Source organism: Nerophis ophidion, linkage group LG20 (assembly GCF_033978795.1).
Source record: "Nerophis ophidion isolate RoL-2023_Sa linkage group LG20, RoL_Noph_v1.0, whole genome shotgun sequence".
NCBI lineage: Eukaryota > Metazoa > Chordata > Actinopteri > Syngnathiformes > Syngnathidae > Nerophis > Nerophis ophidion.
In genome coordinates this window covers 46,605,815-46,622,063 of record NC_084630.1, presented here as the reverse complement: position 1 = coordinate 46,622,063, position 16,249 = coordinate 46,605,815, and the positions used below count along the sequence as shown (strand labels likewise).

At 44.5% G+C, this 16,249-nt stretch overlaps 1 protein-coding gene across 4 annotated transcripts in view; it reads left to right on the top strand.

The window, feature by feature from the left end:
* The window catches only part of LOC133539227 (echinoderm microtubule-associated protein-like 6), a 35,718-nt gene extending 21,502 nt beyond the window's left edge, over positions 1-14,216 (top strand). For 2 of the 4 annotated variants that reach the window (XM_061881398.1, XM_061881396.1), the window contains exons 30-40: positions 872-1,048; positions 9,215-9,423; positions 9,483-9,640; positions 9,703-9,817; positions 9,875-10,063; positions 12,073-12,245; positions 12,306-12,468; positions 12,527-12,630; positions 12,690-12,843; positions 12,908-13,008; positions 13,108-14,216. In XM_061881398.1, coding sequence (XP_061737382.1) covers positions 872-1,048; positions 9,215-9,423; positions 9,483-9,640; positions 9,703-9,817; positions 9,875-10,063; positions 12,073-12,245; positions 12,306-12,468; positions 12,527-12,630; positions 12,690-12,843; positions 12,908-13,008; positions 13,108-13,132 — 1,568 coding nt within the window. In that variant the 3' untranslated portion in view covers positions 13,133-14,216. The remainder of the gene's footprint in view (positions 1-871; positions 1,049-9,214; positions 9,424-9,482; positions 9,641-9,702; positions 9,818-9,874; positions 10,064-12,072; positions 12,246-12,305; positions 12,469-12,526; positions 12,631-12,689; positions 12,844-12,907; positions 13,009-13,107) is intronic. The other 2 variants (XM_061881399.1, XM_061881397.1) reach the window with 1 other exon arrangement.
* Positions 14,217-16,249: the final 2,033 nt, after the last annotated feature.

Here is a 16,249-nt window from a genome sequence, read left to right as displayed (position 1 = left end):
TCAACAGTTGAGTGATGTTGTGGTGATCCCTGAGACTAGCAATAGAAATATGAAGTGAACCCTCTTCAACAGTTGAGTGATGTTGTGGTGATCCCTGAGACTAGCAATAGAAATATGAAGTGAACCCTCTTCAACAGTTGAGTGATGTTGTGGTGATCCCTGAGACTAGCAATAGAAATATGAAGTGAACCCTCTTCAACAGTTGAGTGATGTTGTGGTGATCCCTGAGATTAGCAATAGAAATATGAAGTGAACCCTCTTCAACAGTTGAGTGATGTTGTGGGGATCCCTGAGACTAGCAATAGAAATATGAAGTGAACCCTCTTCAACAGTTTAGTGATGTTGTGGTGATCCCTGAGACTAGCAATAGAAATATGAAGTGAACCCTCTTCAACAGTTGAGTGATGTTGTGGTGATCCCTGAGATTAGCAATAGAAATATGAAGTGAACCCTCTTCAACAGTTGAGTGATGTTGTGGGGATCCCTGAGACTAGCAATAGAAATATGAAGTGAACCCTCTTCAACAGTTGAGTGATGTTGTGGTGATCCCTGAGACTAGCAATAGAAATATGAAGTGAACCCTCTTCAACAGTTGAGTGATGTTGTGGTGATCCCTGAGACTAGCAATAGAAATATGAAGTGAACCCTCTTCAACAGTTGAGTGATGTTGTGGTGATCCCTGAGACTAGCAATAGAAATATGAAGTGAACCCTCTTCAACAGTTGAGTGATGTTGTGGTGATCCCTGAGACTAGCAATAGAAATATGAAGTGAACCCTCTTCAACAGTTGAGTGAGTGGCACGGCCTGCTGTGATTGGTCTTTGTGTCGCTTGCAGGAAGTGGAGCCTCTGACTTGAGTGTTTTGTCCCAGCAGGCCTGGCCCCCTGCATCCACGTGTGGGACGCCACCAGCAAGCAGACCCTGTCCGTCCTGCGCTGCTCCCACGCTAAAGGTGTGGGCTACGTCAACTTTAGCGCCACCGGCAAACTTCTGCTGTCTGTGGGGGTGGAGCCTGAGCATGTGATCACCGTATGGCGCTGGCAGGAAGGTAAGAAGTCGGCCTTTCTTCACGCCAACTACAGGACCACCTGGCTTAGAAGCTAGCAGCTAGCAGCTGCATCCTGGATCCTGGATCCTGGATCCGGACTAAGGACGTTTGAAACCCTGGTGAGGAGGCTCCTGCTTCATACTTAGTACTTAGACTGGCACACTTTAACTGGTGAGGAGGCTCCTGCTCCATACTTAGTGGGGACTGGCACACTTTAACTGGTGAGGAGGCTCCTGCTCCATACTAAGTGTGGGGACTGGCACACTTTAACTGGTGAGGAGGCCCCTGCTCAATACTTAGTACTTAGACTGGCACACTTTAACTGGTGAGGAGGCTCCTGGTCCATACTTAGTACTTAGACTGGCACACTTTAACTGGTGAGGAGGCTCCTGCTCCATACTTAGTACTTAGACTGGCACACTTTAACTGGTGAGGAGGCTCCTGGTCCATACTTAGTACTTAGACTGGCACACTTTAACTGGTGAGGAGGCTCCTGGTCCATACTTAGTACTTAGACTAGCACACTTTAACTGGTGAGGAGGCTCCTGCTCCATACTTAGTACTTAGACTGGCACACTTTAACTGGTGAGGAGGCTCCTGGTCCATACTTAGTACTTAGACTGGCACACTTTGACTGGTGAGGAGGCTCCTGGTCCATACTTAGTACTTAGACTGGCACACTTTAACTGGCGAGGAGGCTCCTGCTTCATACTTAGTACTTAGACTGCCACACTTTAACTGGTGAGGAGGCTCCTGGTCCATACTTAGTACTTAGACTGGCACAATTTAACTGGTGAGGAGGCTCCTGCTCCATACTTAGTACTTAGAGTGGCACACTTTAACTGGTGAGGAGGCTCCTGCTCCATACTTAGTACTTAGACTGGCACACTTTAACTGGTGAGGAGGCTCCTGGTCCATACTTAGTACTTAGACTGGCACACTTTAACTGGTGAGGAGGCTCCTGGTCCATACTTAGTACTTAGACTAGCACACTTTAACTGGTGAGGAGGCTCCTGCTCCATACTTAGTACTTAGACTGGCACACTTTAACTGGTGAGGAGGCTCCTGGTCCATACTTAGTACTTAGACTGGCACACTTTGACTGGTGAGGAGGCTCCTGGTCCATACTTAGTACTTAGACTGGCACACTTTAACTGGCGAGGAGGCTCCTGCTTCATACTTAGTACTTAGACTGCCACACTTTAACTGGTGAGGAGGCTCCTGGTCCATACTTAGTACTTAGACTGGCACAATTTAACTGGTGAGGAGGCTCCTGCTCCATACTTAGTACTTAGAGTGGCACACTTTAACTGGTGAGGAAGCTCCTGCTCCATACCTAGTACTTAGACTGGCACACTTTAACTGGTGAGGAGGCTCCTGTTCCATACTTAGTACTTAGACTGGCACACTTTAACTGGTGAGGAGGCTCCTGCTCCATACTTAGTACTTAGACTGGCACACTTTAACTGGTGAGGAGGCTCCTGGTCCATACTTAGTACTTAGACTAGCACACTTTAACTGGTGAGGAGGCTCCTGCTCCATACTTAGTACTTAGACTGGCACACTTTAACTGGTGAGGAGGCTCCTGGTCCATACTTAGTACTTAGACTGGCACACTTTGACTGGTGAGGAGGCTCCTGGTCCATACTTAGTACTTAGACTGGCACACTTTAACTGGCGAGGAGGCTCCTGCTTCATACTTAGTACTTAGACTGCCACACTTTAACTGGTGAGGAGGCTCCTGGTCCATACTTAGTACTTAGACTGGCACAATTTAACTGGTGAGGAGGCTCCTGCTCCATACTTAGTACTTAGAGTGGCACACTTTAACTGGTGAGGAAGCTCCTGCTCCATACCTAGTACTTAGACTGGCACACTTTAATTGGTGAGGAGGCTCCTGCTCCATACTTAGTACTTAGACTGGCACACTTTAAGCAAGTTGTCAGAGAAGTAAACAAAGTTGGAGTCCATCTTTCACAAATGCTTAATATTCAATGTTTTATGGTTTATACTTCATGTGGCATTGTTGTCACAGTCTGATGGGGAGATCACAATGATCACTAATAATGGGGAGGTGTTAATGATCACTAATAATGGGGAGGTGTTAATGATCACTAATGATGGGAAGGTGTTAATGATCACTAATGATCACTAAAGATGTGGAGGTGTTAATGATCACTAATGATGGGGAGGTGTTAATAATCACTAATGATCACTAATGATGGGAAGGTGTTAATGATCACTAATGATCACTAATGATGGGAAGGTGTTAATGATCACTAATGATGGGGAGGTGTTAATGATCACTAATGATGGGGAGGTGTTAATAATCACTAATGATCACTAATGATGGGAAGGTGTTAATGATCACTAATGATCACTAATGATGGGGAGGTGTTAATGATCACTAATGATGGGGAGGTGTTAATGATCACTAATGATGGGAAGGTGTTAATGATCACTAATGATCAGTAATGATGGGGAGGTGTTAATGATCACTAATGATCACTAATTATGGGGAGGTGTTAATGATCACTAATGATCAGTAATGATGGGGAGGTGTTATTGATCACTAATGATGGGGAGGTGTTAATGATCACTAATGATGGGGAGGTGTTAATGATCACTAATGATGGGGAGGTGTTTATAATCACTAATGATCACTAATGATGGGGAGGTGTTAATGATCACTAATGATGGAGAGGTGTTAATGATCACTAATGATGGGGAGGTGTTAATGATCACTAATGGTCACTAATGATGGGGAGGTGTTGATCACTAATGATGGGGAGGTGTTAATGATCACTAATGATCACTAATGATGGGAAGGTGTTAATGATCACTAATGCTGGGGGGGTGTTAATAATCACTAATGTTGGGGAGGTGTTAATGATCAATAATTATGGAGCGGTGTTAAAGATCACTAATGATGGGGAGGTGTTAATGATCACTAATGATGGGGAGGTGTTAATGATCACTAATGATGGGGAGGTGTTAATAATCACTAATGATGGAGAGGTGTTAATCACTAATGATCACCAATGATGGGGAGGTGTTAATGATCACTAATGATCACTAATGATGGGGAGATGTTAATGATCACTAATGTTCACTAATGATGGGGAGGTGTTAATGATCACTAATGATGGGGATGTGTTAATGATCACTAATGATCACTAATGATGGGGATGTGTTAATGATCACTAATGATGGAGAGGTGTTAAAGATCACTAATGATGGGGAGGTGTTAATGATCACTAATGATCACTAATGATGGGGAGGTGTTAATGATCACTAATGATGGGGAGGTGTTAGTGATCACTAATGATGGGGAGGTGTTAATGATCACTAATGATGGGGAGGTGTTAATGATCACTAATGATGGGGAGGTGTTAATGATCACTAATGATCACTAATGATGGGGAGGTGTTAATGATCACTAATGATGGGGAGGTGTTAATAATCACTAATGATGGGGAGGTGTTAATGATCACTAATGATGGGGAAGTGTTAATGATCACTAATGATGGGGAGGTGTTAATGATCACTAATGATCACTAATGATGGGGAGGTGTTAATGATCACTAATGATGGGGAGGTGTTAATAATCACTAATGATGGAGAGGTGTTAATGATCACTAATGATGGGGAGGTGTTAATAATCAGTAATGATCACTAATGATGGGAAGGTGTTAATGATGGGGAGGTGTTAATAATCACTAATGATGGAGAGGTGTTAATAATCACTAATGATCACTAATGATGGGGAGGTGTTAATGATCACTAATGATCACTAATGATGGGGAGGTGTTAATGATCACTAATGATGGGGAGGTGTTAATGATCACTAATGATGGGGAGGTGTTAATGATCACTAATGATGGAGAGGTGTTAAAGATCACTAATGATGGGGAGGTGTTAATGATCACTAATGATGGGGAGGTGTTAATGATCACTAATGATCACTAATCATGGGGAGGTGTTAATGATCACTAATGATCACTAATGATGGGGAGGTGTTAATGATCACTAATGATGGGGAGGTGTCAATGATCACTAATGATCACTAATGATGGGGAGGTGTTAATGATCACTAATGATCACTAATGATGGGGAGGTGTTAATGATCACTAATGGTGGGGAGGTGTTAATGATCACTAATGATCCCTAATGATGGGGAGGTGTTAATGATCACTAATGATCACTAATGATGGGGAAGTGTTAGGGATCACTAATGATGGGAAGGTGTTAATGATCACTATGGATCACTAATGATGGGGAGGTGTTAATTATCACTAATTATGGAGAGGTGTTAATTACCACTAATGATGGGGAGGTGTTAATGATCACTAATGATGGGGAGGTGTTAATGATCACTAATGATGGGGAGGTGTTAGTGATCACTAATGATCACTAATGATGGGGAGGTGTTAATGATCACTAATGATGGGGATATGTTAATGATCACTAATGACGGGGAGGTGTTAATGATCACTAATGATGGAGAGGTGTTAAAGATCACTAATTATGGGGAGGTGTTAATGATCACTAATGATCACTAATGATGGGGAGGTGTTAATGATCACTAATGATGGGGAGGTGTTAATGATCACTAATGATGGGGAGGTGTTAGTGATCACTAATGATGGGGAGGTGTTAATGATGACTAATGATAGGGAGGTGTTAATGATCACTAATTATCACTAATGATGGGGAGGTGTTAGGGATCACTAATGATGGGGAGGTGTTAATGATCACTAATGATGGGGAGGTGTTAATGATCACTAATTTTGGAGAGGTGTTAAAGATCACTAATGATGGGGAGGTGTTAATGATCACTAATGATGGGGAGGTGTTAATGATCACTAATGATGGGGAGGTGTTAGGGATCACTAATGATGGGGAGGTGTTAATGATCACTAATGATGGGAAGGTGTTAATGATCACTAATTATGGAGCGGTGTTAAAGATCACTAATGATGGGGAGGTGTTAATGATCACTAATGATCACTAATGATGGGGAGGTGTTAATGATCACTAATGATCACTAATGATGGGGAGGTGTTAATAATCACTAATGATGGGGAGGTGTTAATAATCACTAAAGATCACTAATGATGGGGAGGTGTTAATGATCACTAATGATCACTAATGATGGGGAGGTGTTAATGATCACTAATGATGGGGATGTGTTAATGATCACTAATGATGGGGAGGTGTTAATGATCACTAATGATGGAGAGGTGTTAAAGATCACTAATGATGGGGAGGTGTTAATGATCACTAATGATCACTAATGATGGGGAGGTGTTAATGATCACTAATGATGGGGAGGTGTTAATGATCACTAATGATGGGGAGGTGTTAATGATCACTAATGATGGAAAGGTGTTAAAGATCACTAATGGTGGGGAGGTGTTAATGATCACTAATGATCCCTAATGATGGGGAGGTGTTAGGGATCACTAATGATGGGGAGGTGTTAATGATCACTATGGATCACTAATGATGGGGAGGTGTTAATTATCACTAATGATGGGGAGGTGTTAATGATCACTAATGATGGGGAGGTGCTAATGATCACTAATGATGGGGAGGTGTTAATGATCACTAATGATGGGGAGGTGTTAATGATCACTAATGATGGGATGTGTTAATGATCACTAATGACGGGGAGGTGTTAATGATTACTAATGACGGAGAGGTGTTAAAGATCACTAATTATGGGGAGGTGTTAATGATCACTAATGATGGGGAGGTGTTAGTGATCACTAATGATGGGGAGGTGTTAATGATCACTAATGATGGAGAGGTGTTAAAGATCACTAATTATGGGGAGGTGTTAATGATCACTAATGATGGAGAGGTGTTAAAGATCACTAATTATGGGGAGGTGTTAATGATCACTAATGATGGGGAGGTGTTAATGATCACTAATGATGGGGAGGTGTTAATGATCACTAATGATCACTAATGATAAGGAGGTGTTAATGATCTCTAATGATCACTAATGATGGGGAGGTGTTAGGGATCACAAATGATGGGGAGGTGTTAATGATCACTAATGATGGGGAGGTGTTAATGATCACTAATGATGGGGAGGTGTTAATGATCACTAATGATCACTAATGATGGGGAGGTGTTAGTGATCACTAATGATGGGGAGCTGTTAATGATCACTAATGATGGGGAGGTGTTAGGGATCACTAATGATGGGGAGGTGTTAATGATCACTAATGATGGGGAGGTGTTAATGATCACTAATTATGGAGCGGTGTTAAAGATCACTAATGATGGGGAGGTGTTAATGATCACTAATGATCACTAATGATGGAGAGGTGTTAAAGATCACTAATGATCACTAATGATGGGGAGGTGTTAATAATCACTAATGATGGGGAGGTGTTGATAATCACTAATGATCACTAATGATGGGGAGGTGTTAACAATCACTAATGATCACTAATGATGGGGAGGTGTTAATGATCACTAATGATGGGGAGGTGTTAATGGTCACTAATGATGGGGATGTGTTAATGATCACTAATGATCACTAATGATGGGGAGGTGTTAATGATCACTAATGATGGAGAGGTGTTAAAGATCACTAAGGATGGGGAGGTGTTAATGATCACTAATAATCACTAATGATGGGGAGGTGTTAATGATCACTAATGATCACTAATGATGGGGAGGTGTTAGTGATCACTAATTATGGAGAGGTGTTAAAGATCACTAGTGATGGGGAGGTGTTAATGATCACTAATGATCACTAATGATGGGGAGGTGTTAATGATCACTAATGATCACTAATGATGGGGAGGTGTTAATGATCACTAATGATGGGGAGATGTTAATGATCACTAATCATCACTAATGATGGGGAGGTGTTAATGATCACTAATGATGGGGAGGTGTTAATGATCACTAATGATGGGGAGGTGTTAGTGATCACTAATGATGGGGAGGTGTTAATGATCACTACTGATGGGGAGGTGTTAATTATCACTAATGATGGGGAGGTGTTAATGATCACTAATGATGGGGATGTGTTAATCATTAATGATCACTAATGATGGGGAGGTGTTAATGATCACTAATGATGGAGAGGTGTTAAAGATCACTAATGATGGGGAGGTGTTAATGATCACTAATGATCACTAATGATGGGGAGGTGTTAGTGATCACTAATGATGGGGAGGTGTTAATGATCACTAATGATCACTAATGATGGGGAGGTGTTAATGATCACTAATGATGGGGAGGTGTTAATGATCACTAATTATGGGGAGGTGTTAATGATCACTAATGATGGGGAGGTGTTAATGAGCACTAATGATCACTAATTATGGGGAGGTGTTAATGATCACTAATGATCACTAATGATGGGGAGGTGTTAGTGATCACTAATGATGGGGAGGTGTTAATGATCACTAATGATGGGGAGGTGTTAATGATCACTAATGATGGGGAGGTGTTAGGGATCACTAATGATGGGGAGGTGTTAATGATCACTAATGATGGGGAGGTGTTAATGTTCACTAATGATCACTAATGATGGGGAGGTGTTAATGATCACTAATTATGGGGAGGTGTTAATGATCACTAATGATGGGGAGGTGTTAGGGATTACTAATGATGGGGAGGTGTTAATGGTCACTAATGATGGGGAGGTGTTAATGTTCACTAATGATCACAAATTATGGGGAGGTGTTAATGATCACTAATGATGGGGAGGTGTTAATGATCACTAATGATCACTAATTATGGGGAGGTGTTAATGATCACTAATGATGGAGAGGTGTTAATGATCACAAGGATCACATTTGTGGTGTCTGCTAGCGGAAGAGAGGAACAAATTGGGCGGCAGGATTCCAACTTGGAATTTTTTTGAATTGGGACACCCCACTAATGTGCACTATAACGGACGCAGAGACACAGCTAATGAGAACGTTAAAATAATATCGTACCATTTATCCATGAAAATATTGGGAAGCTGCTGATGGTGTGCTTGACGGGGAAGTCCAGTATTCCATTACGTCCTAAAAGCACTGTACTTGGTATGGTAAGGTAAATTCACCAATTGGACTTGTCCATGGTCTGGGCTGATAGCCAAGGTCCTACTGCCCCCTGCAGGATGTATCTGACCCTGCCACACCTGCACAGGTACCAGGATCACCAGCACAGGCGGCCACCCCGAGCGCATCTTTGTGGTGGAGTTCAGACCGGACTCGGACACACACTTTGTGTCGGTGGGAATCAAACACATCAAGTTCTGGACTCTGGTGGGAGGCTCCCTTCTGTACAAGAAAGGTGTGGTGGGCTCGGTGGAGGACGGACGCACGCAGACCATGTTGTCCGTGGCCTTTGGCGCTGTAAGATCAATGACTTCTTCCACCCATGGCGGCCTTCTGACCAGGTCCTTGTCCTGTAGAACCACCTGACCTTTAGTGGCGCCATCAATGGGGACGTGTACGTGTGGCGAGAACACTTCCTGGTCCGGGTGGTGGCCAAGGCGCACGGTGGTCCGGTGTTCAGCATGTACACCACGCTGCGGGACGGACTCATCGTCACCGGTGGAAAGGAACGTCCGTAAGTTCAAGTCCGCCTCGCCCCTCCTGGCCCGCTGCTCTCACTGCGGCTTTGGCCCACAGGACCAAGGAAGGCGGTGCGGTCAAACTGTGGGACCAGGAGATGAAGCGATGTCGAGCCTTCCAGTTGGAGAGTGGCCAGCCCGTGGAGAACGTGCGGTCTGTCTGCAGGGCCAAGGTAAGTCCACTGCAGTCTTCCGCAACACCTGCCTTAAGGTGCGCTCTCCCACCGCAGGGTAAAATCTTGGTGGGAACCAAAGACGGAGAGATCCTGGAGGTGGGAGAGAAGAACGCCGCCTCCAACACCATGATCAACGGACACACGCAAGGAAGCATCTGGGGTCTGTCTGCTCACCCTTTCAAAGACGTCTTCATCTCCGCCAGCGATGACGGGACCGTCCGCATCTGGGACCTGGCCGACAAGGTACGCCCTTTTAGGTCTACTGACTCCTGCTTCAGTAAGGGACTGTACTCCATCTGGGACCTGGCCGACAAGGTACGCCCTTTTAGGTCTACTGACTCCTGCTTCAGTAAGGGACTGTACTCCATCTGGGACCTGGCCGACAAGGTACGCCCTTTTAGGACTACTGACTCCTGCTTCAGTAAGGGACTGTACTCCATCTGGGACCTGGCCGACAAGGTACGCCCTTTTAGGTCTACTGACTCCTGCTTCAGTAAGGGACTGTATTCCATCTGGGACCTGGCCGACAAGGTACGCCCTTTTAGGTCTACTGACTCCTGAGTCAGTAAGGGACTGTACTCCATCTGAGACCTGGCCGACAAGGTACGCCCTTTTAGGTCTACTGACTCCTGCGTCAGTAAGGGACTGTACTCCATCTGGGACCTGGCTGACAAGGTATGCCCTTTTAGGTCTACTGACTCCTGCTTCAGTAAGGGACTGTATTCCATCTGGGACCTGGCCGACAATGTACGCCCTTTTTATGTCTACTGACTCCTGCTTCAGTCAGGGACAGTACTCCATCTGGGACCTGGTCGACAAGGTACGCCCTTTTAGGTCTACTGACTCCTGCGTCAGTAAGGGACTGTATTCCATCTGGGACCTGGCCGACAAGGTACGCCCTGTTAGGTCTACTGACTCCTGCGTCAGTAAGGGACTGTACTCCATCTGGGACCTGGCCGACAAGGTACGCCCTTTTAGGTCTACTGACTCCTGCTTCAGTAAGGGACTGTGCTCCATCTGGGACCTGGTCGACAAGGTACGCCCTTTTAGGTCTACTGACTCATGCTTCAGTAAGGGACTGTACTCCATCTGGGACCTGGCCGACAAGGTACGCCCTTTTAGGTCTACTGACTCCTGTTTCAGTAAGGGACTGTACTCCATCTGGGACCTGGCCGACAAGGTACGCCCTTTTAGGTCTACTGACTCCTGCGTCAGTAAGGGACTGTACTCCATCTGGGACCTGGCCGACAAGGTACGCCCTTTTAGGTCTACTGACTCCTGCTTCAGTAAGGGACTGTATTCCATCTGGGACCTGGCCGACAAGGTACGCCCTGTTAGGTCTACTGACTCCTGCGTCAGTAAGGGACTGTACTCCATCTGGGACCTGGTCGACAAGGTACGCCCTGTTAGGTCTACTGACTCCTGCGTCAGTAAGGGACTGTACTCCATCTGGGACCTGGCCAACAAGGTACGCCCTTTTAGGTCTACTGACTCCTGCTTCAGTTAGGGACTGTACTCCATCTGGGACCTGGTCGACAAGGTACGCCCTTTTAGGTCTACTGACTCCTGCGTCAGTAAGGGACTGTACTCCATCTGGGACCTGGCCGACAAGGTGTGTCTCCTAAATCCTACAAAACCCCAAAAGCAGTGAAGTAGTCAGGTTGTGTAAATGGTAAATAAAAAGAGAATACAACAAAACCTTTTCAACTTATATTCAATTGAATAGACTGCAAAGACAAGATATTTCATCTTCACACTGACAAACAGATAAATAATGATGAAGTTAGAATGTTATGGCAGCCACACATTGCAAAAAAGGCATTTTTACCAGTGTGTCACATGGCCTTTCCTTTGAACAACACTCAGTAAAGGTTTGGAAACTGAGCAGACAAATTTTTGAAGTGGAATTCTTTCCCATTCTTGCTTGATGTACAGCTTAAGTTGTTCAACAGTCTCCTGCCTCATATTTTAGCCTGCACACATTTTCAATGTCTGGACTACAGGCAGGCCAGTCTAGTACCCGCACTCTTTTACTATGGAGCCACGCTGTTGTAACACATGGCTTGGCATTGTCTTGCTGAAATAAGCAGGGGCGTTATATATATAATTTGTATTTCCAAGGAGCCCCCCCCGCTAATCATGCCCAACATGGAAAGGAGGATGAATATGAGATGTCGAGTAAGATTATTGTCAAATGTAGAAATGATAGAGGACTATGAAATGGACTTGGTCTATGTGTGTGTGTGTGTCAGAAACTGCTGAACAAGGTAACGCTGGGACATCCTGCCAAGTGCGTGGCCTACAGTCCCAACGGGGACATGGTGTCCATCGGCATGGACAACGGAGAGTTCATCATCCTGTCGGTCAACTCGCTCAGCGTGTGGAGCAAGAAGAGAGACCGCAGTGTGGCCATCCAGGATGTTCGGTAGGAACCACTAACCTTCTGCACCTGGACACGACTCAAGTCTCTGTCCTTGTGGTCCAGTTTCAGTCCAGATAGCCACCTTCTTGCAGTGGGTTCTCTCGAAGGCGCTGTGGACTTCTATGACCTGTCTCTGGGACCGTCTCTCAACCGCATCGGTTCCTGCAAGGACATCCCGGGCTCGGTCCTCCAGATGGACTTCTCTGCCGACAGCAAACACATTCAGGTTGAGGTCTGTGCCCCTGGCACTGGCTCATCACATGACCACCGTGTCCTCCTCCCAGGTGTCCAGCAGCACCTACACTCGACAGGTCCACCAGGTTCCTTCAGGGAAGATCGTGGCTGAGCCCTCCACCATTGACAGGATCACTTGGGCCACCTGGACCAGGTGGGAGGAAGAGCCGAGAGTCTGGCAAGGACTCCAAGTTTCTGTCTTCTTGTGTGCAGCATCATGGCCGAGGAGGTTCTGGGAGTTTGGCCTCGGAACGCCGACAAGGCGGATGTCAACTGTGCCTGTGTGTCGCACGCCGGCCTCAACCTGGTGACCGGAGACGACTTTGGCCTCATCAAGCTCTTCGACTTCCCGTGCTCCGACAAATTTGTAGGCCATGAAGCGTCCTGCGGCTCTGAAGTGGATCTTTGCCTCATCTTTGCTGTCTCGACAGGCCAAACACAAGCGCTACTTTGCTCACTCGGCTCACGTCACCAACCTCAGGTTCTCCTGCGACGACAAGTTCATCATCAGCGCCGGCGGGAGTGACTGCAGGTGAGTACACACCGCTGGACCACCGGGGGGTGCGGCAGGTGAGCACACAGCTGGACCACCAGGGGGTGCTAAAGATTGCACTTTCTCTTTCTTTCACAGTCTGCTGGTGTGGAAATGTCTATGAAGTCTTTCACCTTAGCTTGCTTCCTGTCTTTCACCTTAGCTTGCTTCCTGTCTTTCACCTTTGCTTACTTCCTGTCTTTCACCTTAGCTTCCTTTCTGTCTTTTACCTTAGCTTACTTCCTGATTTTTACCTTAGCTTACTTCCTGTCTTTCACCTTAGCTTACTTCCTGTCTTTCACCTTAGCTTCCTTTCTGTCTTTCACCTTAGCTTACTTCCTGTCTTTCACCTTAGCTTACTTCCTGTCTTTCACCTTTGCTTACTTCCTGTCTTTCACCTTAGCTTCCTTTCTGTCTTTTACCTTAGCTTACTTCCTGATTTTTACCTTAGCTTACTTCCTGTCTTTCACCTTGCTTCCTTTCTGTCTTTCACCTTAGCTTACTTCCTGTCTTTCACCTTAGCTTACTTCCTGTCTTTCACCTTAGCTTCCTTTCTGTCTTTTACCTTAGCTTACTTCCTGATTTTTACCTTAGCTTACTTCCTGTCTTTCACCTTGCTTCCTTTCTGTCATTCACCTTAGCTTACTTCCTGTCTTTCACCTTAGCTTACTTCCTGTCTTTCACCTTTGCTTACTTCCTGTCTTTCACCTTAGCTTCCTTTCTGTCTTTTACCTTAGCTTACTTCCTGATTTTTACCTTAGCTTACTTCCTGTCTTTCACCTTGCTTCCTTTCTGTCTTTCACCTTAGCTTACTTCCTGTCTTTCACCTTAGCTTACTTCCTGTCTTTCACCTTAGCTTCCTTTCTGTCTTTTACCTTAGCTTACTTCCTGATTTTTACCTTAGCTTACTTCCTGTCTTTCACCTTGCTTCCTTTCTGTCATTCACCTTAGCTTACTTCCTGTCTTTCACCTTAGCTTACTTCCTGTCTTTCACCTTTGCTTACTTCCTGTCTTTCACCTTAGCTTCCTTTCTGTCTTTTACCATAGCTTACTTCCTGATTTTTACCTTAGCTTACTTCCTGTCTTTCACCTTGCTTCCTTTCTGTCTTTCACCTTAGCTTACTTCCTGTCTTTCACCTTTGCTTACTTCCTGTCTTTCACCTTAGCTTCCTTTCTGTCTTTTACCTTAGCTTACTTCCTGTCTTTCACCTTAGCTTCCTTTCTGTCTTTTACCATAGCTTACTTCCTGATTTTTACCTTAGCTTACTTCCTGTCTTTCACCTTAGCTTACTTCCTGATTTTTACCTTAGCTTACTTCCTGTCTTTCACCTTAGCTTGCTTCCTGTCTTTTATGTTAACTTGCTTCCTGTCTTTCACCTTAGCTTACTTCCTGTCTTTCACCTTTGCTTACTTCCTGTCTTTCACCTTAGCTTCCTTTCTGTCTTGTACCTTAGCTTACTTCCTGATTTTTAACTTAGCTTACTTCCTGTCTTTCACCTTGCTTCCTTTCTGTCTTTCACCTTTGCTTGCTTCCTGTCTTTTATGTTAACTTGCTTCCTGTCTTTCACCTTAGCTTGCTTCCTGCCTCTGAGGTTACGCTTATATCAGCACAACATGTACATCTACAGATGTGATGAAATGTAGATGTGACAACATCTGTATAAAGTCTTTCACGTTAGCATGTTTCTGGGCTGCGACCAAACCAGCCCGTTGCTCCTAGGCAGGACTTTGTTGTTTACCCAAACTCATCCACACCAAGGACTTCTACCTCAAAGTCATATTGAAGGGACATAATTCATGGTAGAAATACTTTTGGATGGTTACCATAGCAACAGTCTTTTTGGAAAAAATACTATTATTGTACGAGAGTGGCTAGAATAGATAGCATGTGTATTTTGTCTCCTGCTTGCATGTTTGCTAATGACCTTTTCTTCCAGTGTTGGTTATTGTCATATTTTTATTTACACCTGACCGGCCTAGTCCAGCACTAGCAGCAAGCTAAGTCCTCAGATAGTACTGCAGTCTAAGTGGACAAGAAGTCCTCAGATAGTACTGCAGTCTAAGTGGACTACAAGTCCTCGGATAGTACTGCAGTCTAAGCGGACTACAAGTCCTCAGATAGTACTGTATTGTATTTGTTATCACTGTGTTTCAACAACGTTTACACAAATAAGAACAAAGGTACCTTTTACAACATTGTGAGAAATATACATTGTGTGTGTTGTACAGTCAAACCCCGCTTCCATATGAGTTGGGAAATTGTGTTAGATGTAAATATAAACAGAATACAATGATTTGCAAATCCTTTTCAACCCATATTCAGTTGAATATGCTACAAAGACAACATATTTGATGTTCAAACTCCTAAACTTTTTTTTTTGCAAATAATAATTAACTTTAGAATTTCGTGGCTGCAACACGTGCCAAAGTAGTTGGGAAAGGGCATGTTCACCACTGTGTTACATCACCTTTTCTTTTAACAACACTCAATAAACGTTTGGGAACTGAGGAAACTAATTGTTGAAGCTTTGAAAGTGGAATTCTTTCCCATTCTTGTTTTATGTAGAGCTTCAGTCCTTCAACAGTCCGGGGTCTCCGCTGTCGTATTTTACGCTTCATGATGCCCCACATATTTTCCATGGGAGACAGGTCTGGACTGCAGGCGGGCCAGGAAAGTACCCGCACTCTTTTACTACGAAGCCATGCTGTTGTAACACGTGGCTTGGCATTGTTTTGCTGAAATAAGCAGGGGCGTCCATGCCATGATAACGTTGCTTGGATGACAACATATGTTGCTCCAAAACCTGTATGGACCATTCAGCATTAATTGTGCCTTCCCAGATGTGTAAGTTACCCATGCCTTGGGCACTAATACACCCCCATACCATCACACATGCTGACTTTTCAACTTTGCGCCTATAAAATCTGGATGGGTATTTTCCTCTTTGTTCTGTCGGACACCACGTCCACAGTTTCCAAATATAATTTGAAATGTGGACTCGTCAGACCACAGAACACTTTTCCACTTTGCATCAGTCCATCTTAGATGAGCTCGGGCCCAGCTAAGCCGGCGGCGTTCCTGGGTGTTGTTGATAAATGGCTTTCACTTTGCATAGTAGAGTTTTATTTTGCACTTACAGATGTAGCAACCAACTGTAGTTACTAACAGTGGTTTTATGAAGTGTTTCTGAGCCCCATGTAGTGATATCCTTTACACACCGATGTCGGTTTTTGATGCAGT